Here is a 21859-nt window from a genome sequence, read left to right as displayed (position 1 = left end):
TCCCTGGGACCCCCTCAAAGACCAGACACTCTGTTGTGAGCAAGCTCACAAAATGAGGCTTCTGTCTTTAAATCCTGGTTCTGCCACTAACTACTCATAGATTGCGAGGGTTCTTTTTTTTTTTCCCCTCTCTGAGCCTCAGTTTTCCCACCTGTAAGCTGAGATCATTCTTAGGTTACCATGGAGATTAAATGAATTAATAGGCATCTCAGGGGTAAAGAATCCACCTGCCAATGCAGGAAATGCAGGAGATGCAGGAGACACAGTTTCGATCCCTGGGTCAGGAATATCCCCTGGAGAAGGAAATGGCAATCCACTCCAGTGTCATTGCCTGGAAAATTCCATGGACAGAAGAGCCTGGTAGGTTACAGTCCATGAGGTCTCAAGGAGTCGGACATGATTGAGCAACTAAACGACAACGATGTAAAATTCATGAAACATTACGGCCTGTCAAAATTGCTTAAGAAGCAGGAATGACAAGTTAGATTCTCACATTGCACCTGAGATTTGCTTAGACTCACGAGGAGAAGGCATGAGGATGGCTGGAAACCCAGGGTCTCGAATACCCACATTCAGCCTCGCTGCTCACGATGGCCTAAGTTTGCCCCATTAGGTCCCTCAGGGAAGCTGGGCATCAATAAATACCCTCAGGGATGAGGCAGGTGGCCAACTGTGACACAACAGGAAGCAGTTGGAACAGTGGGATTCCAGCACCCGAGCCAGGATACAGAGGCAGCCAGGGCTCAGCTCCGGGCAACCACTGCAACATGGAAAGTGGCAATAGCACGGCCACGCCTGTCGATTTTTAAAACAACCCAGAAACCTGGATTTTTGCGTTGAATTTCCCAATTTTGACACGTTTCCTGAGACATTGTTAGTGCGAAGTCAGCCTCAAATCATGTACCTTGTGATGCTTGGTCTGGACACAGACGTCATTTTCCATGCCAGGCCATGCCTGTCGTTTTCAAAACTTCTGCCCTCCACTTGCAGGCAGATTCCCTGTCCGCTGGTCAGGCCACTTCAAACCCACTCTCTGACTTGGAGCAGGTGGCCTAAGATCAAAAAAGATGAGCAGCCCTGTCTCAGTCCATGCAGTGGGGGTGAGGAAGAGGTCAGCCAGGGAGATGAGGGGGCGCGCCCCAAAGGACCGCAGCCCCTTGATCTAATCCATCTCCTGCAGGCACTCCCCTGATAAGCCTGGACTTGGTGGTGGCACCAAATGGGAGGCTGAGGGCTCATGCCCCTGTAATCTCCATCAATCACCTCAAATGAACATAAGTGATCTCAGTGACCAGAAGTGCTTGGTAGGCAAAAGCAACTTCAGAACAAGATTGCTCATAATAAGATACCACTTCACACCCACTAGGATGGTTACCATCAAAGAGACAGATAATAACAAGCATTGGTGAGCATGTGGAAAACGGGAGCCCGCAGACATTGCTGATGGGAATGTAAAATGGTGCAACCACGATGGGAAACAGTCTGGCAGTTCTTCAGAAAGTTAAACACAGACTTACCATATGACCCAGCAATTTCACTCCTGGGTATATACTCCGAGAGGAATGAAAATATAAAGCTACACAGAAACTTGTCTGAGAGTGTTCACAGCAGCATTATTCATGATGGCCAAAGGCAGAAACAACCCAAACATGAATCAAATGATGAATGGATAAGCAAAATGCCGTGTATCCACACAATGGAAATTATTCAACAGTCAAAAGGAATGAAGTGCTGAAACAGGCCACCAAAACATTAGGACACCCCATGAAAACATTAGGCTGAGTGGAAGCTAATTAAAAGACCACACAAGGTTCCAATTATATGAGAAGTCTAGAATAGGCAAATCTATAGATACAGAAAGGAGATTAGAGGTTGCCAAGGGCTCAATGTGATGAAGAGTTGGCAGAATGATAGCTAAAGGGCATAGTTTTTCTTTTGAGAATGATAAAACATGTTCTAAAATTGGTTGTGGTGATGGTTACATAACACTAAAATCCATTGAATTGTTACACTCTAAGTGAGTAAATTGTATACAGAATTTATATCTCAGTAAAGCTATTACAAAAAAAAAAAACCTCAAAACTAAGACTGCTGCCTTTAATTACCTTGCTTTTTCTTTTTTTAAAGATATTTTTTTCTGATGTGGATCATTTTTAAAGTCTTTATTGAATTTGTTATAATATTGCTTTTGTTGTTTATGTTTTGGTTTTTTGGCCATGAGGTATGCAGGATCTTAGCTCTTCAACCAGGGATCAAACCCACACCCTCTGCACTGGAAGGAAAAGCCTTAACCACTGGACCGTGAAAGAAGTCCCCTTAATTGTTGTTTAGTCGCTAAATTGTGTCCAAATCTTTTGTGACTCCACCGACAGTAGCCCACCAGACTCCTCTGTCCATGGGATTTCCCAGGCAAGAATACTGGAGTGGGTTGCATTTCCTTCTCCAAGGGATCTTAATTACCTTCCATTAAAAAGAAACTCTATCCATATCACTCTTTTCACTGCAGCCACACTGGAGAAGACAGGTCAAGAGCTCTAAAAGGGTGCTTTTCCTCAAAAGCACAGGGCTCAAACAAGGGTAACCAACTAGTCTGGTTTGCCTGAGACCATCCAGTGTTAGCACAGAAAGGCTGGTGTCCCAAACAGAGATGGTTAATGATCCTAATGCCCACTCTTTCCCAGAGCACAGGAATGTTCTGCCCTTTAGTGCAGCCAATGGCTAGAACAAAGTCTCCATATAAATAATCCTTCCCCATTTTGGGTGTAAGTCATCCTTAGTCAGTGACCCTTTTGACCCTCTAATGGTCAGAAGGTTTTTTTTTTAATTATTGTTGCTCCTAATTTACAGATGAAGAAACTGAGGTTCAGTGATGAAATAACTAGCCAGAAGCACACAGGAGCCAGGAATTGAACCTGGATCTTTTTCCAAAACCCAAGTCACTCCTTCCACTTATCATCTCAACTCTTACCATACCACTGGGTTGAGGGCCCAGGAACACTATCAGATTGTTCTTGGCCCCTGGGGAAGGTAGTCAGACATCCAGAGAGAAGAAGCATGAGTTTTCAGCTACAGGAAGACAAGGAGACATCACAGACTCTGGAGCTAAAATGCTCAAGTTTTTTTGGGCTTTGCCAAAATTTTAGTTGTGTGAACTTGGAGAAGTTAACTTGACTTCTCTGTGCTTCAGTTCCCCCTTATGTAAAATGGTAAAAATTATAGTACTCTGTGTGTGTGGGTGTGTGTATATCACATCAGATTGCTATAGGAAGTAAATAAATCAATAAGTGTGAGAATGGCGCGAGGCACATGTATTAAGTAAATCTATTTAATACATTTATTTAATAATACAAATGTAAATTTATTAAATAAATTGGTCAGTTCAGTTCACTCAGTCTTTGCGACCCCATGAATCGCAGCACGCCAGGCCTCCCTGTCCATCACCAACTCCCGGAGTTTACCCAAACTCATGTCCATCAAGTCGGTGATGCCATCCAGCCATCTCATTCTCTGTTGTCCCCTTCTCCTCCTGCCCCCAATCCTTCCCAGCATTAGGGTCTTTTCCAATGAGTCAATTCTTCGCATGAGGTGGCCAAAGTATTGGAGTTTCAGCTTCAACATCAGTCCTTCCAATGAACACCCAGGACTGATCTCCTTTAGGATGGACTGGTTGGATCTCCTTGCAGTCTAAGGGACTCTCAAGAGTCTTCTCCAACACCACAGTTCAAAAGCATCAATTCTTCGGCGCTCAGCTTTCTTCACCGTCCAACTCTCACATCCATACATGTATCATTAAGTAAATGAAAGCAAGCACAGATCCATATACCCAGTACTGGAAAGAAATCAGACTAGGTTTAACAAAAACCAGAGTGTGAGACCAAATCATGCAAGTAAACTCTAACATTCGTCCTGCTGCTTCCCATGTAAGTGTTCATGGCTGAGAAACTGCTAGAAACTCTTCGGGCCATAGACACACCTTTAGCTGCAACATGGCAGTGGCAGAATAGGAAATCCTGGCAAAATAGGATGATCTGATGCAGGGTTGCAGGCCCTGCCTGGCACTGGCTAAGCCCAGGATTCCCCTCACAGCATGCCGGCCCACAAGGGCAAGGAGAATTGTTAGGTAGCTCCTTCCACTGGGGCAAGTGGGTGTGATCAACATCATTTTTTGATCAACATCAGCTTCAGCTGAAGTTCAAGAGGCTCAGAGAAGTTCAAGAATTTGTTCAAGGTAAGTTAACAACATGGAGAATTTGGATTCAACCTTAGGTTAAATTCTAAAGCCCCTATGCTTTTCCGCCCCATGGACTAGTTGTTATTGCTATGTAACAAATTACCTCAAAGCTTAGCAGCTTAAAACCACAAACACTCATAAGGCCGGAGATCCAGGAGTGGTTTAGCTAGGCAGTTCTGGCTCAGAATCTCTTGTGAGGTTGTAGTCAAGGTGTTGGCCAAGGCCACTGTCATCTCAACGCTCTACCAGGGCTGAGAATCTGCTTCCAAGCTCGGTCACGAGGCTGTTGGCAGGCTTTTTAGTTTCTGACCTCTTAGGTCAGAGGCTTCAGTTTTTCACCACATGAATCTCTCCAGAGAACTTTTCATAACATGACAGCTTGTTTTCCTGGGAGCAGAGAGTCAGGAAAAAGAAAGCAGACAAAAATGAGTACTGAGAAGCTGCCTAGTTTATAACTAATCTTAATTTAAACTAAGTAAACTGAAAGTTAGTTTATAACTAATCTTAGTGTGACATACCACCACTTCTGACACCTGCTATTGGTCACACAGACTCATTGTGGCACCATGTGGGAGGAGACTTCACAAGGGTGTTAAAACCAGGGAACACAGGTCATTGAAAGCCATCTTGGAGGCTGGTGGCCATTCTGCCCATCTTCCCAAAGTAAGGCAAGAAAGCACAGACCTGCAAATAATAAGGGAATATCCTGCAGAAAAGTCTGAGAAAGTTTATTTTTTTTAAAACTTATTTAATTGGAGGCTAATTACTTTACAATATTGTGGTGGTTTTTGCCATACATTGACATGAATCAGCCACGGGTGTCTGAGAGGTTGTTAACAAACATTTAATTCACTCAAAGCAGTGGGTGGCCCTATGGATACAGGCAGAAGTAAACCTCCAGTTTACAGGGACTTATTGGCAGAAAAGAAAAATCAAGCCATGTGGTCCTGGGAGAAAAGAAGAGGAAGAGGCCAAGAAAGAGAGCTGGAATCAGGACTCTAGGACAAAGTGGACAATCTTCTAGTCCAGACAGAGGTTCATTCTCAACAGCCTACGTCTGTTGTCCTGGCCCTGGACAACATCCCCACAGAAAATGGGAGACCAAAAGGAAGAGGGGGGAGAAAAATAAGGCAGAGAAACTAATGACCAATTTCTGGATTCCCAGTTAGACATTCTTTCTCTGGCTTAAATTCATCAGAACCTGTTTCGAGCCAAATTTCATGAAGGAACTGGGGATACAAAAAGAAGGAGACGACTAGATAGGAAAGATGCATAAGGGAACTGTCATAGGTTGGCAGATGGAGGGCAGAGGAGGTAGGTGGTTCCTTCAAAGCCAAGTTCTAGGACTTTACAATTTGAATCTCTTCCAAGATAGGATCTAATCACTGGGCAAATCAAGAGTCCTGTACTGTCCACTCAAAGCCATCCTTACATTCCTTATAATTATTTTGTTGAATCAAAGAACTAAATCATTTCCATGAACCACCCCTCCCATCCCCGCTGTAGGTGTCATAGGAACCTAGTTAGGTAATATCTTTCATTGGATGCCCTTTCTACTCCTCCCCAAAACTTCCCCACCTGCTAATCAGAATGGATCTCCTCCAGAACTAGAGAAAGTCATCAACACTTTACTTGGATAAGGTTAATAATACCAGCTCCTACCTACCCCAGGGACAGAAAGGAAAATGTACACATAAAAGCAATTTTACATTCTTCGAGAAAGGTGGGGTGGGGGAGGGAAGGGTACATTCCAAGAATTTGTAATGACGTACACAGCCACATTTTAATTCCGAGCGGCCAGGTACGATGATTACTCCAGAAGAGCTACTTTTCCAAGGTGCTCCTCAAGCCTGCAGATGCAGTTCCCCAATCAGCCAGCTCACCCACACGAGCCTAGAAAAATCAGTTTCCCCGGACCTAGCGAGTAGACAAAGTGAAGTGAAGTCGCTTAGTCATGTCCGACTTTTTGCGACCCTACGGACTGTAGCCTATCAGGCTCCTGCGTCCATGGGATTTTTCTTTTCCAGGCAAGAGGACCGGAGTGGGTTGCCATTTCCTGCTCCAGGGATCTTCCCAACCCAGGGATCGAACCTGGGTCTCCCGCATTGTAGGCAGAGGCTTTTACCGTCTAAACCACCAGGAAAGCCAATTTTCTTCTCTGAAAACCATCTGGTGCCTGCGTCCTGCAGATCCCACGGTCCTGGCGTCCCCGGGCTTGAGCAGTCCCGCCTTCGCGCCCTCCTCGGCTCCTCCCCATCCTCTGGCTCCGCAACTCAGGCCGCTCCCGCCGCCCTGAAGGACTACAGCTCCCGGTACGCCCCGCGCGGCTATCGGAGCCACGTGACCGCGCTTCTACGCCTACCTCGGTCACGTGACTCGGGGAAGATGGCCGCGCTGACGGCGGAGAACTTTGCAGCTCTCCAGAGCCTGTTGAAGGTAAGTGGGAGGGCTGGCGGCAGCTCAAGACGGTCCTTTGTCTCTGAGACTTTGGACAGAGCAGGAGTTGAGAATAAACCAACCCTGATTTGGAGCCACGACTCTGCCACTGCCTCTCACTGTGACCCCTGGCAGGCGCTTGCGCCTTTCCGAGCTTTTTGATAGTAGGAACAAAATTAGTATCGCTTTGACAGGATAGTGGGGAAAACAAACAAGACAATGGATTTGAAGGTGCTGTACGAAGGTGCCCTACGAAGGTGCCCTACTAAAAGTCTCTGGGGCTGGCCTTTGGGATTGGCGCATTGGGGTAGTAATCGCTAGATCCGCCTTACCAGTTCCCCATGCACTTTAATTTTGAGTTCTTGATTTACAGGCAATTGGAAAAAAAAAAAAAAACACCTATACAGAGAGATCCTATTTGCCCATTACCCAGTTTCCCCCAGTGGTACCATTTTGCAAAGCTATAGTATGATACCGCAACGAAGATGTTGACATTGATAGTCAAGATGCAGCACATTTTCCATCACCACAGGGTTTTTCATGTTCCCCTTGTAGAGCTACACCCACTTGCCCTCAGCCTTCACTCCCTCCCTAAACTCTGGCATTCACTAATTTGTTCTTCATTTCTATAATTTTATCATTTAAAGAATGTTATATAAATGAAATAATAATACAATATACAGCCTTTGGGGACTGGCTTTTTTCTCTGAGCCCAGTTTTCTGGAGATTGATCCATGCCGTATGTATCAATAGTTCTTTCTTTTTTGTTGCTTAGTAGTATTCCATGGTATGACATCTGCAGTTTTTTGCTATTACAAATAAAGCTGCTGTATACACTTGTATACAGTTGTGTTTTTTTTTGTATGAGCATAAGTCTTTAATTCTCTGAAATGAATGCCTAGGAGCACAATTCTGGATCTTTTAGTAGTTGCATGCTTTGGGATTTTTTGGTTTTTTTTATGAAACTGCCACAATTTCCAGAATGGCTATACCACTTTACATTTGCAACAGCAGTGCATGAATGATCCAGTTTCTCCCCATCCTCACCAGCATTTATTGGCATCACTATATTTTATTTGATCTATTCTGGTAGGTGTGTATTTCTGTCTCATTGTGGTTTGAATTTGAATTTTTCTAATGGTTAATGATTTTGGACTTCTTTTCGTGTGCTTACCATCTGTATCTCTTCAGAGAAATATCCGTTTATGTCTTTTGTTCATACTCTAATTGCATTGTTTGCTTTTTACTTTTGAGTTCCTTTATATATTTGAGAGTGTAGTCCTTTGTTATATATGTGGTTTGCACATATTCTTTCCTAGTGTATAGCTACAGAGAATTGGTGGCTCACCCAGCAGAAATGTGTTGTCTTCCAGTTCTGGAGGTGAGAAGTATGAGATCAAGGTGTCAGTCAAATTGGTTCCTTCTGAGGGCTTTCAGGGATAGTTTGTTCCATGCTTCTCTCCTACCATCTGTTGGTTTCTGATAATGTTTGTAGTCTCTGCATTCATCTTCACATGGCGTTCTCCCTGTTGGCATCTCTGTTTCTAAATTTCCCTTTTAATTATGACATCAGTCATACTGGATTAGAGTTCACCCTGTGTTCCTTGGGGTTTCCCTAGTGGCTCAGATGGTAAAGAATCTGCCTGAAAAATGGGAGACCTGGGTTCGATCCCTGGGTTGGGAAGATCCCCTGGAGGAGGACATGGCAACCCACTCCAGTATTCTTGCCTGGAGAATCTCCATGGACAGAAGAGCCTAGCAGCCTCCTGTCCATAGGATTGCGCAGAGTCAGACACGAGTGAAGCAACTTAGCAACTCAGCACATATGTATGACCTTATCTTCACTAGTTATACTTGCAGTGTGCATGCATGCATGCATGCAATCCTATTTCTAAATGAGATTGCATTTTGAGATCCTGGGAGTTATGACTTCAATAAGTGAATTTTAGGGGGACACAGTTTAGCTTGTAACAGGAGGTTTTGCAGAGCAAAGGTTTTAATTTTGATGAAGTACAGTTTTTCAAAAAAAATTTCCTTATATGAACTGTGGGTTTGTTTTTTTTTAAAGAATTGTAGTTTTGGTATAAATTCTCAGACCTCTTCGTGAAGCCATAGCTCTCAAAATTTTTCCCTATTTTTTGCTAAAAGTTTTATAGTTTTATATTTTCCATTTATATATCTTTTAACATTTAAGTCCGTGACCAGTTTTGCCTTAATTTTGTATAAGGTGTGTGAGACACTTTGAGGTGTTTATTTCCCCCCCCTTTGGCCTATGAATATCCAGTCATTCAAGTACCATTTGTTGAAAAGTCTATTTCCTCTGTTGAATTGCTTTTGCAATTTTGTCAAGAGTCAGTCAGGCATATTTGCATAGGTCTACTTCAGAGGTCTTTGGTTTTTTCCATTGATCTATTTGTTTATCCCTCTGAAAATACCATATATTCTTGATTACCATAACTATATAAGTCTTAAAATCAGGCAGATGGATTCCTCCTACTTCATTCTTTATCAAAATTACTTCAGCTATTCTAATTCTTTTACCTTTCTATATAAATTTTAGAATGATCTTGGATATATCTTTAAAAAAAAAGAAAATTTGCAGAGATTTTCATAGGAATTGAGTTAAATCTGTTTATCATTTAGGAGCAAATTGACATCATCTTAATGTGTTGGAGCTTCCAAACCATGATCATGATGTGTCTCCCCATTGATTGAGATCTTTGATTTTTTTATCTGTGCTGTGTAATTTTCAGCATACAAGTCCTGTACATGCTTTGTTAGATTGATTCCTAAGTATTTCTCCTTTTATTCTGGGGCAGTTGCAAATGATATTGTACTTTTAATTCCAGTGTCCACATGTTCATTGCTAGTGTGTAGAAATACACCTGATTTTTGTGTGTGTCTCTTGAATTTGCAAACTGCTGACCTCGTTTATTCTAATAACTTTTTGTGCATTTCTTTGGGCTTTCTCATAGACTGTCATGCTGTCTGCACATAGGGACAATTGTATTTCTTCCTTTCTGATCTGCAGACCTTTTCTTTCTTCCCCTTGCCTTGTTTTAGTGGCTAGAATTTTCAGCACTATGTGGAGTCACAGGAGTGATAGCAGACAGCTTTGTCTTGTTCCCAACTTGAGTCTTTCATTGTTAAGTATGCTGTCTTTAGGTTTTTTGGTAGATGCTCTAAATCAAGTTATGGAAGTTCCCCTTTATTCCTAATTTTATGAGAGTTTTCATCAAGAATGGATGTTGAATTTTATCTACTGCTCTTTCTACGTTGATTGACATCCTGTGATTTTCTTCTTGAGCCTGTTAATATGGTGGACTACATAGATTGTCAAATACTGAACTGACCTAGCTAGCATCCCTAGAGTAAATTCGACCTGGTTATAGTGAATAATGCTTTTTATATATTGCTCAATTCTATTTTCTAGTATTTTGTTAAGGATCTTTGCATCTCTTTCTATGAGGGATGTTGGTCTATTGTTTGTTTTGTTGGTTTTACATATATTCTCTGTCTGATTTTGATATCAGAGTAGTGCTACCTTTGTCAAATGAATTGGAAAATGTTTCCTCCTTTTCTGTTTTCTAGAAAAAGATTATGTAGATTTAGTTAATTCTTTCTTTAAATGTTTGTTAGAATTCTCCAGTGAAGCTATCTGGGTCTGGCGATTTCTTTTCTAGGGGTTTTAAAATTACAAATTCAGTTGCTTTAATAGATACAGGACTGTTCAAGTTTTCAATTTTATATTGGGAGAGTTTTGGTAGTTTGTGTTTTTTTGAGAAATTGATCCATTTCATTTAAACTGTCAAATTTATGTGTGTATAGTTGTTTGTATATAGTTATTCTCATTTTCTTTTTGAAATCTGCAGGGTCTGTAGTGATATGCCCTACTGCCTTCTTGATAATGGTAATTAGTGTTTCCTTTCTTTTTAACTTTGTCAGTCTTGCTAAAAGTTTGTTAATTTTTTAATTAATTTAGTTAATTAATTTTTTTAAGTTTGATATTTTCAAAGAACCAGTTTTTTGTTCCATGGATTCCTCTTTTTTCCTGTTTTCATTTTTTTTGGTGTCTGCTCTTTGTTATTTCCTTCCTTCTTCCTTTAGGTTTATTATGCTCATGTTTTTCTAAGTCCTTGAGATGAGAACTTGGGTTATTTTTTTGAGATTTTTTCTCTTTTCTAATGTATGCATTCAGTGCTGTAAATTTCTCTCTCAACACCATCTTGGCTATATCCCAAAAATTTGGGTCTTGTATTTCATTTTCATTATTCAGTTGAATAAATGAAATAAGTTATTTCATATATTTTTAAATTTTCTCTTGAGACTGTCCCTTTAGTCTGTGGATTATTGTTTCCAAATGTTTGGACACGTTTCTTTGATCTTTCTTACTGATTTCTAGTTTGATTCTGTTGTGTTCGCTGACAACACTCTCTGTATGATTTCAGTTCTTTTAAATTCATTAGGGTTTGGTTTTTGGCTCAGAATATCATCTATCTTGGTATATGTTCAGTGAGCTTTTGAAAAGAGTGTGTATTCTGTTGTTACTGGGTGGTGTTCCATAAATGTCAGTTAGGTTGATTGATGGTGTTGTAGAGTTCTTCTGTATCTTTGTTGAATCTGGTCTAGTTGTTGTATCAGTTGTTGAAAGAGGGGTGTTAAAGAGTCCAGCTGTATTTATGGATTTGGCAATTTCTCCTTTCACTTCTGTTTTTGCTTCCCATATTTAGTAGCTCTCTTCCTGAGTGCTTACATTCAGGATGTCGTCTTGGTGGACAGAACTTTTTATCATTATTTAATGTCTCTCTCTGTCTCTGGTAATTTTCTCTGCTGTGAAGTCTACTTTATCTGATGGTCATGTAGCTACTCTTGCTTTCCTGATTGTTTGCATGATCTCTTTTTCCATTCTTTTACTTTTAATCTGTTTCTGTCATTATATTTGAAGGGAGTTTCTTGTAGACAGCATTTAACTGATCATATTTCTTAATCTAGCAGTCCCTAACCTTTTTGGGACCAGGGACCATTTTTGTGGAAGACAGTTTTTCCACAGACTGGGTCAGGGGCTATGGTTTTGGTATGATTCAAGTACATTACATTTATTGTGCACTTTATTTCTGTTATTATTATATCACCTCCGCCTCAGATCATCAGGTATTAGATCCTGGAGGTTGGGGACCCCTGTTTTAATCCACTTAGCTTTATTTTTTGTTTCTTTAATTTTGCTGCCTTTCTGTGGGTTATTTGACCAGTTGACCATTTGGGGGAATTCCATTTTGATTTATCTATAGTGTTTTAAAATGTAATTCTCTTTATAACTCTTATAGTGGTTGTTCAGCTTATTACGTTTATTTATATAATGTCACAATCTCAGTGGCAATATCAGTATCGTCATTTTACCAGGTCGAGTGAAGTAGTCCCTTATTTATGATATAGTTACCTTAAATACCTCCTTTACATACATTTAGAGCCACGTCGGACAGTGACTTTTCTTTTTGCTCATATATCCTAGACTTTGAGCTGAAGAAGAGGGCCACCCTTCTTCTGGCCACCCAGAAGCCCAATAGGTGAAAACAAAGGAACTCCAGCAGATACTTGCTTTCTCTTACCGGAGACCAAGAAAGGGATAGCTTAGGAAGACAGAAAACTGTTAGACAATAACTCTTCTACTCCACCAAAACACCACAGGAAAAACTGGCTTGCCCTCTTAGCGCTATGTCAGCAAAGGCCGAGGGGGAGCACAGACTCCTACCTTGTGAGGCTGTAACAAGGTGTTTCAGCACCCCCCTCAGGTGGCATCAGAGAAAGCCAAGTAGGGAGCTGGACTCCATTCCCACCAGCTGGTTCCACCACCCCATGGTATGAGTGGAAACTGCATGGAGCCAGAACTTCCACCTCTGCACAGTAGCAGCGAGGAACCCCCACTTTAGCATGTCAATAGAAGCCAAGTAGGGGAGCTGGACTTTTATCTCCATTTGGTAGTCATGAAGCTGCATCCCCCCCACCAACACCCCCCACCAACACACACACACACACACACACACACACACACACACACACACACACACTCCCCATGCCACCTGAGCAGTGAAAGAGAAGGCCAGCCACGCGCACACACACACACACACACACACTCACTCCCCATGCCACCTGAGCAGTGAAAGAGAAGGCCAGCCACACACACACACACACACACACACACACACACACACACACACACACACACACACACACACACACACACACACACACACTCTCTCTCTCTCACTCACTCACTCACTCACTCACTTCCCATGCCACCTGAGCAGTGAAAGAGAAGGCCAGCCACGCGCACACACACACACACACACTCACTCACTCCCCATGCCACCTGAGCAGTGAAAGAGAAGGCCAGCCACACACACACACACACACACACACACACACACACACACACACACTCTCTCTCTCACTCACTCACTCACTCACTCACTTCCCATGCCACCTGAGCAGTGAAAGAGAAGGCCAGCCAAAATAGAAGATTTAAATAAGATCCACAGTCTCAGGACATAATATGACCATGTCATTCCTTGGTCATGAGGTCCCTAGAAGGTCTGTCTTCTCCTCTCCCTTTTCAGCGTTGTCTTACATTTCTATAAAGTGCCTGCGGAGTTTAGCTGTGTTTAGCAGGAAAAATAAGAAAAAGTACATCTGCATCATCTTCCCAGAAATGGAAGTGTCCTGTGCCCCTCTTACGTGTTACACCTTGACCGAGACTGTATTATGTTCTTAAGAGATGTATTTTCAGAGTCTGAGTTTGTTTCTTGTTTTGTCTCTTTCCATCTGTGAATTAATTTATAGGCCTCCTCGAAAGATGTTGTCAGACAGCTGTGCCAAGAGAGCTTTTCTAGTTCAGCCCTTGGCTGGAAGAATCTCTTGGATGTTACGTGTTCCAGCTTGTCCGTGACCCAGGAGGAGGCAGAACAAGTAAGTGTGGTCAGAAATGACCTCTGGCCACTGGCTTCTCAGCTCATCAGTCTCTTCATTGACGTCCCAGCCACTGCCACGTCCAAGGGAATTTTTCCCCTGAAATGTCTGTTGACATTATAGCGAACTTAAAATAGATGATTTTTTTTTAAATGTTAGGGAACTTAGTGGGAACCTGCTGTGTATCACAGGGAGCTCAGCTCTGTGCTCTGTGGTGGCCTAGGGGCACCCTCCTAGGGATGAGGGGATGAGAGGGAGACCCAAGAGGGAGGGGATATGTGTATACTTATAGCTGATACACTTTGGTGGTCATTTAGTTGCTAAGTCGTGTCCGTCTCCTGTGACCCCATGGACTGTAGCCTGCCAGGCTCCTCTGTCCATGGGGATTCTCTAGGCAAGAATACTGGAGTGGGTTGCCATTTCCTTCTCCTGATACACTTTGTTGTCCAACAGAATCTAACACAGTATTGTAAAGCAACTATGTCCACTCCAAACAAAAAAATGCTATTGTCATTGAACCTTCACATCCTTATGATAAATGAGGCATGGATGGGAAGATTATACCCAGAATCAGAGCTCTCGACCATTTCCTTTTCAGATTTGTTACCTAGACAGTGTGCACGAAAGCCACACTTGTGCTTTTCTGAGCTGAGCAACCTCCCATGGTGTCTGAGAAAGCCCTAAGGCAGAGAAAATTACCTCCAGAGCATCTTGTTAGGTTCAGCTGCTGCTGCTACTAAGTCACTTCAGTTGTATCCAACTCGGTGTGACTCCATAGACAGCAGCCCACCAGGCTCCCCCGTCCCTGGGATTCTCCAGGCAAGAACACTGGAGTAGGTTGCCATTTCCTTCTCCAATGCATAAAAGTGAAAAGTGAAAGTGAAGTCGCTCAGTCGTGTCCGACTCTTCGCGACCCCATGGACTGCATCCCACCAGGCTCCTCCATCCATGGGATCAGCTAAGCAGTGTGATTCTCACAAGACGAGGACAGGCCACACTTGGCTCCGCATGCACTTGGAACGACACGGGGTGGAACCTGGACAGCGTCCTAGCAGGGCAGCGTCAGACACTCCTTCCACAGGGGGGTCTGCACAGCCAGCCTGGAGCTCTTTGCTCTCCTCGCCCTCCCTGGTGACAGCTGGGGGTAAGGAGGTGACATTCCAGCCACTCTGGATGAAAAGCCCAAACTCCCCCGGAGCCAGTACCTCTGGCAGCAGTGGCAGTAAGCACAGCTTCGGGCGCTGGCAGGGACTGTGTGGCCACACTCAGGGAAGCCCAAACCGTGGGCCCTGGTGTCTCTGCAGGTCTCGCGGTCCAGCGGCAGAGGACCAGTGCAGCATTGCCTAGTAACACAGCTGACTTGCCTCTTCTCTCACATTATCAGGGGAACAGGCTAGAAAGTTAGCTTAAGGTCAGAGTCCATGCACCAGGGAAAAAATGGGCTTTATTAACCCTTTGCCCACCAGCAGAGAGACTTTCTGGCAGGTTGATAGCATCCTTGGTCAGGCAGCTGTATGTCTTCTAAGCAACAGGTGAACTTGGAGGCGGGCCGAGGCATGTGGGCATCAGCAGCTGGGCCCCCGGGGCCTCTGGACTCCTGAGACCCAGCGTGAGTGACAGTGGCAGCGTGTGGCAGGCCCTCTTCCCAGCAGGGGGATGGTGCCCTGTCTCCTGTCCCAGCGCCCTTCACCGCCCAGGCTCCCCATCTACCCCGCAGCTGCTCCAGGCCTTGCACCGCCTCACCAGGCTGGCCGTGTTCCGTGACCTCTCCTCCGCCGAGGCGATTCTGGGACTCTTTCCTGAAAATTTCCACCAAAACCTCAAAAACTTGCTGACAAAAATCATCCTGGAACACGTGTAAGTGCTCATTTCTTGAGAGTTTCTTATAATGCTGGTATATTTTAATTCCTCTTCTAGATAAAATATGCTCATTCTTCAAAGGCAGGCATAGTTAAGCAAAAAAAAAAGAAAACCATTAATTCCACCACCCAGAGGGTTAGCAGTGTTCATTCCTTAACAGAAAGGAGTGTCCATTCCTTAACCTTTTTCGACGGATGTACTTTTTCCATTTACACAGAGAGAGAGGGGTTTTTGTTTTGCTTTTGTGTTTAACACAGTGAGGTCGTGCCATTTTATAACTTGCTTGTTTTCAGTTCACAGTATTAATATGAATGATACTCCAGGGTGATAAATATTTACCTTCAGTATTATTTTTAATGGCTAACTGTATTTCATTATATTAAGAAATTATGTATAATTTACTTAATAAATACCTTAGTGTTAGACATTTAGACTGTTGGCAGTTTTCACTTCAGTGAACAATTTATTGGGGAACCTTTGCCCACATTGTGCTTAACTGTTTTCTTGCTGGTAAATGGTGATACTGAAGTTTGGCTTTTTATTATCAAGTCAGCCATTGGAAAGATTGCACAAGCTCTTTCTCCATCAGTAGGACGTGGGTGTGCCACTCTCCCCACACCATCACCTGCACTGGGGGATTATTTTTTTTATTCCTAGTTTTACAGATGGCAAATGGTACCTCATTTCAACGTACAGATCTTTGGTACTGGGTTTCCCAGGTGGTGGTGGTGGTGAAGAACCCACCTGCCAATTCAGGAAACATAGGAGACCCGAGTTCAATCCCTGGGTCGGGAAGATCCCCTGGAGGAGGGCATGGCAACCCACTCCAGCATCCTTGCCTGGAGAATCCAACGGACAGAGGAGCCTAGCGAGTTACAGGCCAAAGGGTCGCGAAGAGTTGGGCGTGACTGAAGCGACTTGTCATGCATGAACCCTTGGTACTAGTGATGTCAAGTATCTTTTTCATGTCATTGGTCATTTTTAATTCTTTTGTGAATTACCGGTACATTTTCTAGCTGGGAAAATCCTTTTTAGTACGTACAGTTTAAGCAGAACTGATAAACTAATGGTTAGCAGCAGGCTTGAACAGACCTCTGTGATAATCACAATGGGTAACGCTTACTTACCAAGGGTTTTGTTGCTCATTTAGAAACCTCCTCATGGGTAACCACATTTTACTCTAACTCGGCACCTCACTGCGGCGTGATTTGCTGCAGCATTAGGTCTGTTTGGGTGTGTTTTATGTAAGCTGCCAACATTGTGTAGTAGATGCCTAGTGAAAAAGGATACGTTGACCTTTTCTGTCTTGTCTCTGAGAACGGTGGTACGACGTGACTACAGTGCATTTAGCCTTCTCTTGGTTTTCCTAAGCCGTGAAAACTGAGCACCTGTGGCGTCTACATCACTCGATTCTGTAAAACCAACAACTGCTCCTTGGAGGGAGCATTTCTGTGGTCCTCTGCCGTCAAGAGGGGATTGTAGGTTTGAAGATCACAGAAGGTGCAGAGGCCCAGGCTCGTGGGCCGCATTATTGGGAGACTCAGTTGGCATCCCTTTTACATTCTGTTTTTCTCATCTTTCCCTGAACAGATCTACCTGGAGAGCTGAAGCCCAAGCGAATCAGAGTGAGTACCAAGGAGCCTGTCTCTTCCTCCACTCCCCTGCCTCCCCAGCCCCAGCCCTAAATCGGCTGGAGTTTTTAACTAAAACCACAGTGAATTATCCCAATCCCAAACCCAACAGTGTTTGTTCTGCATTTATTTTTAATTATACTTTTTAATATTGTTTTTGATAATAATAGAGGCATGTTGTTAAAAAAAAAAAAAACAACAATGTCCAAAGCAGAACGTACTTACAATGACTATGTTCCCATTAGAAAACAAATTAACCATAATTGAAATTATTGTGAAAGAGTGAATAAAACTGAGTGCTCGATAAACGGTGCCTAAACTCGGTCACAGTACTGCAGAACTCAGCCTGCATTAGCTCATTTAGTCCTCCCAGCAACCCTGTAAATGGGGTGGGGCTCATCCCCGTTTTACAGATGAGCAAACAGAGGCTCAGAGGTTAAACAGGAATATTCAAGCCACGTCTGTGTGTCTCTCAAACAAAAGCTCTTTCTGCTGTTGGCAGAGGTACACGTTTCCTAAGACTCAGGCCACTGCCTCATCTTCTGCACCCGGGACATTCATTCCTCATTCTCTCCTGACATCTGGAGGGCTGGGTGTTCAGGCAGAAGCCTGGAGGTGTTGTCCACCAGGAGTCCCCACTATAATAAGTGCGGAGCCACAAGCAGTGGTAAGGAAGGCCCAGGGCTTGCTGTGGGGTCTTGGGCCCCATCGGTCTGTCTCCCTCAGAGGCTTGCTGTGGACTAAGGGCCTTACACGTGTGCAGCCCTTAGAGCTGCCTGTCGTAAAGGCTTGGTTACTTGGCTGGTGCAAGGGCTGAGCTGAGCTGTATCCCCGCAGTCTCTCTGCCGCGCCTGGTGGACCTGGACTGGAGGGTGGACATCAAAACCTCCTCAGACAGCATCAGCCGCATGGCCGTCCCCACCTGTTTGCTCCAGATGAAGGTATGTCCACCGTCATGCCCACTAGAAGGCAAGGGGGCAGGCATGCAGGGTCTTGGTGTCCCACAGACCTGGGGAAATGCCAATCTCCAGAATCATAGGATCTCTGTGTGTGTGTTTAGTCGCTCAGTCATGTCCGACTGTTTGCAACCCTTTGGACAGTAGCTCGCCAGACTTGTTTGTCTATGGAATTTTACCAGGCAAGAATACTGAAGTGGGTAGCCATTCCCTTCTCCAGGGGATCAAACTTGTGTCTCCTGTGTCTCCTGCATTGCAGGCAGATTCTTTACCTGCTGAGCCATCAGGGAAACCCCTAACCCTATAAATTAAAAAAAATGTAGCACCCCTAAAGTGCAGAGTGTTTATTTAGAAAGTATATGTGAATTAGCATAGTACAGTCATAATAAAACCTATACCAAAAGTAGAAATATTTTAAAAAATAAGACAGACATGAAATACAAATTTTAAAAATAATTTGCTGATACCTAAAGGTTACCTTTGACATTTACAGGAAGGTTTGTCTTTAGCAATAGGAGCATGCACTCAAATTTCAAATTGTCTTCTTGGTAAGTTTGGTATACTTTACTGAATTGTTGTCCAAACTAAGGGGGCTGTCGCTGTTTGTACCATGCTGAACAGGGGCTCCTATTAGCAGTTGGAAAAGTGTCAGTTCTTCATTTTATTGTTCACATGCTGTTGCCTCATTGGTGGTGTCTTCATAGTTATTTTCAGAAATCTTTTTAAGTCACATACCTGTTTTTAGGATTTGTTTAGGTAAAACCTGGGCTTCCCTGGTGGCTCAGATGATAAAGAATCTGCCTGCAATGCAGAAGGCCCAGGTTCGATCGCTGGGTCGGGAAGATCCCCTGGAGAAGGAACTGGCAACCCACTCCAGTATTCTTGCCTGGAAAATCCCATGGACAGAGGAGCCTGATGGGCTACAGTCCATGGGATCACAAAGAGTTAAACACGACTGAGCGACTAACAGTTTCAGGGTTTTTTTTTCAGTTTTTAGTTAAAACTAGATAAGGTAATGCTGTGTATTTAGTTAACCACCAGCCCGCCAGAAACTCAACACCGGTGAGAAAATGAAAACAAAGGGTGCCTCTAACAACTTAAGTTTTTAACTATTAGTGTAAGACTTACTTAAAAAAAAAGATACAACTTTAAAAAAAGGTACAAATACATATAACTAGAGGTTGTAATATTTTTCCTGCATCCTGGCGGATTCTTACATACCTGTAGAGCCCCGGCCTAAAGTGCAGCATGAATCCAGGCCGTGTTTCTCACTCGAGTGCTGAGTTGGGGGTGGGAGGGTGAGGGAGCCTGGGCTTCTCCGATTCCTGTTCGGAGCCCCTGAGACGGCTCCTGCCCTGTCCCTATTTGCTGGGTAACCCCAGGACTAGGACTCGTGACTCTGAGCAAAGAGCCTCTCCTCAGAGCTTCACCAGAACCAGGTAAGGCCTGCGGGTTGAAGAGAGGCAGCTTTGACTCTGGGGACATGTTCTCTTCTCAGATCCGGGAAGATCCCAGTCTGTGCGGGGACAGGCCCTCCGTGTCGGCCATCACCGTGGAGCTGAGTAAGGAGACGCTGGACACGATGCTAGACGGGCTGGGCCGCATCCGGGACCAGCTGTCCGCCGTGGCCAGCAAGTGAGGTGGCCCGCGGGCCCCGGCACCCTGCCCGCCGCCCCCGAGCACGTGGCAGCCCCCGCAGCGCCCACTGCAGGGGTGGGGGGCCAGCACAGAAGGGGGCTGGCATCCAGAAGGTGCAGTAGCTGGGTCAGGAGGAAGCAGCCGGGCCCCCACACTCTTCTCCTCACTCGTCTTCCTTTTCCTCTTTCTGAAGTTGGTGGGCGGAAGCCACTGTCCCCACAAGGCTCCTGGCGGGGACTTCATGACCGCTGTGGCGAGAGAGGGAGGGAGCGTTTGCTGGGTCAGCTGCCACGGCCTGACTGAGTGGGCAATTCAGGCCCAGGTTGTGGTGCTCAGTTTAGTACGTCCCTGTCAGCGTTCATGCTGCTGAGCTCGCTTCTGCTCTCGAACACGTGCAGAGAGTCAGGCAGGTGATGTCCACAGTCCTGCTTCTCTGTTAGAGGAGCCAGACCGACCCCACAGGGCAGGGTCCCTGCAGTGTGCCCGTCTCCCTGAGTGCAGAGCTTCCCCGAGCCTTTCGTCCCTGCTGGACCGCCTTTCGGAGTAGAAAGTGGGAATTCATTCCCTTCTTCATGGAGCCGGTGCCCCTTCCTTGATGTAATGGGACCACTCAGGGTGAAGAAGTGGGAGTGATTGGAAATAAATACCAGTTCTAAAAACTTTGTGATTCCAGTCGCTTTTGTAGCTTGTCCTTGGCTTGAGTCGTTGCCTTGGACCAGCGCTGCCTCTCCTTTGTAAAGATGATCTATCTGCACGCCATCCTTCCCAGCTCATCTCATGACCGTAGTGTGACCTGAAACTGGTCCTGTGAACTGGCCCACCTTCCACATAGCCATCTGTCGCATAGGGCAAAAGCAATCCTGACATCAGCAGGTGCTTCTCACGAGAGCTGTGATGAACGCACTCCTCAGGACTTCCCTGGTAGTCCAGTAGCTAAGACTCCATGCTTCCAATGCAGGGGGCCTGGGTTCGATCCCTGGTCAGGGAACTAGATCCCACATGCTGCAACTAGCACTCATTCCAGCCAAATAAATAGTTTAAACAAACAAAAAAAAGCACTCCTCAAGGAGTTTAACCAGATGGAATTGTCACTGTCACATGCCTGACACGTCCCAGGGGCTCAGTGTAAGAGGTGCCCCTTCCTTATCCAGATCACTCAGTAGCAAGAGCGTGCAGCTTTGTTTTGTCGACTTCTTGGGTGATGTGTATGGATGGCGTGCTTGCGAGGGTGGATGGAGGAAGTGGGGCCTCAGGTTAAGAGGGTGCGCTTGAGCTCATTTCCTGGGCACCCTGAGTTTTTACTTTTTTTTTTTTTTTGTATTTGGAATAATAATTGCATCTACTCTGTAGAATTTTTGTGAAGATTTTAGTGGTATAACGTACCTAAAAAGCACAGCGCTATTAGGACAAATAAGGGCTGGATACTGTTAGCTTTGGTTATTAATGGGCTGGAGAGTGGAGAGCTCTCTGCCCATTGTCCCGTCTACTGTAATGGGGTTTGTGTGACTGTGAGTGACTGTCCTCCCTTTATCGACAACGAAGTCAGCTCATCCAGGTACAGTCACTGCTAGTAAGTGGCCTCATCAGATCTTGGGCCAAGGTCCCCCTACCCCACAGGATTCTGCAAGGGACTTAGAGTTCTGTGACTTTAGCTCCATTTAGAAAATACTGGAACTGAAATAGAGATAAGAAATCTTACTTCTGCCCACTGCAGTGAAACACTAAGGAAGTCAAGAAAAAAAATCCCCGGGCTCCTCTCTGCCGTCTCCTGGAAGCTGAGCTACCTTCTGTTAAAATGGCAGTTTTGACCCATTTGGGGCTATATCCATTGAGGACCTAATGAAAACCCTGAATCCTTTCTGTAGGAAATGAACACTAAATTTTTTATATTCAAGGACAAGCGTTCATGGACCCTGGGGGTCAGCCCAGTATCTCCAGGTTGAGAGCCCCTGGTCTCAGCCTCAGGTAGAGTTCAGCCTTGTCGTGACTTCATCCCCCTCCTTTTTCCTTCCACTCCCTGTGACCTACAGACAGAGATCTCCAAAGAACCTGTTTGCTGGGTTTCCCATGGGGTTCCGTAAGAAATTTTTTAAATTAATTAATTAATTTTAATTGGAGGCTAATTACTTTACAATATTGTAGTG

At 44.5% G+C, this 21859-nt stretch overlaps 1 protein-coding gene and 1 long non-coding RNA gene across 4 annotated transcripts; one reads left to right on the top strand and one right to left on the bottom strand.

Annotated features, from left to right (window-relative positions):
- Positions 1–3333: 3333 nt before the first annotated feature.
- Positions 3334–6520, bottom strand: LOC145527155 (uncharacterized). The gene is made up of 4 exons (XR_014069539.1): positions 6323–6520; positions 4750–4915; positions 4335–4618; positions 3334–3829 (listed from the first exon to the last, which is right to left on the bottom strand). It is a non-coding gene; the product is annotated as an uncharacterized LOC145527155 (long non-coding RNA).
- Positions 6521–6604: 84 nt separating this feature from the next.
- COMMD9 (COMM domain containing 9) lies at positions 6605–20374 on the top strand. 3 transcript variants are annotated; one of them, XM_081544668.1, is made up of 6 exons: positions 6605–6667; positions 13505–13630; positions 15348–15487; positions 17081–17115; positions 17959–18062; positions 19576–20374. In XM_081544668.1, exons 1-6 carry the CDS (start codon positions 6617–6619, stop codon positions 19714–19716), a joined length of 597 nt encoding a protein of 198 aa, XP_081400794.1. In that variant the 5' UTR covers positions 6605–6616; the 3' UTR covers positions 19717–20374. The 3 variants fall into 3 exon arrangements, with proteins under 3 accessions (XP_081400794.1, XP_081400795.1, XP_081400796.1); XM_081544669.1 differs by lacking the exon at positions 13505–13630; XM_081544670.1 differs by lacking the exon at positions 17081–17115.
- The last annotated feature ends 1485 nt before the right edge of the window (positions 20375–21859 follow it).

The sequence above is a fragment of the Giraffa tippelskirchi genome, chromosome 11 (genome assembly GCF_054371585.1).
Source record: "Giraffa tippelskirchi isolate mGirTip1 chromosome 11, T2T-mGirTip1v1.2.pri, whole genome shotgun sequence".
Taxonomy (NCBI): Eukaryota; Metazoa; Chordata; class Mammalia; order Artiodactyla; family Giraffidae; genus Giraffa; species Giraffa tippelskirchi.
The sequence above is the reverse complement of the archived record's forward strand: the minus strand, read 5'-3'. Positions and strand labels throughout refer to the sequence as shown.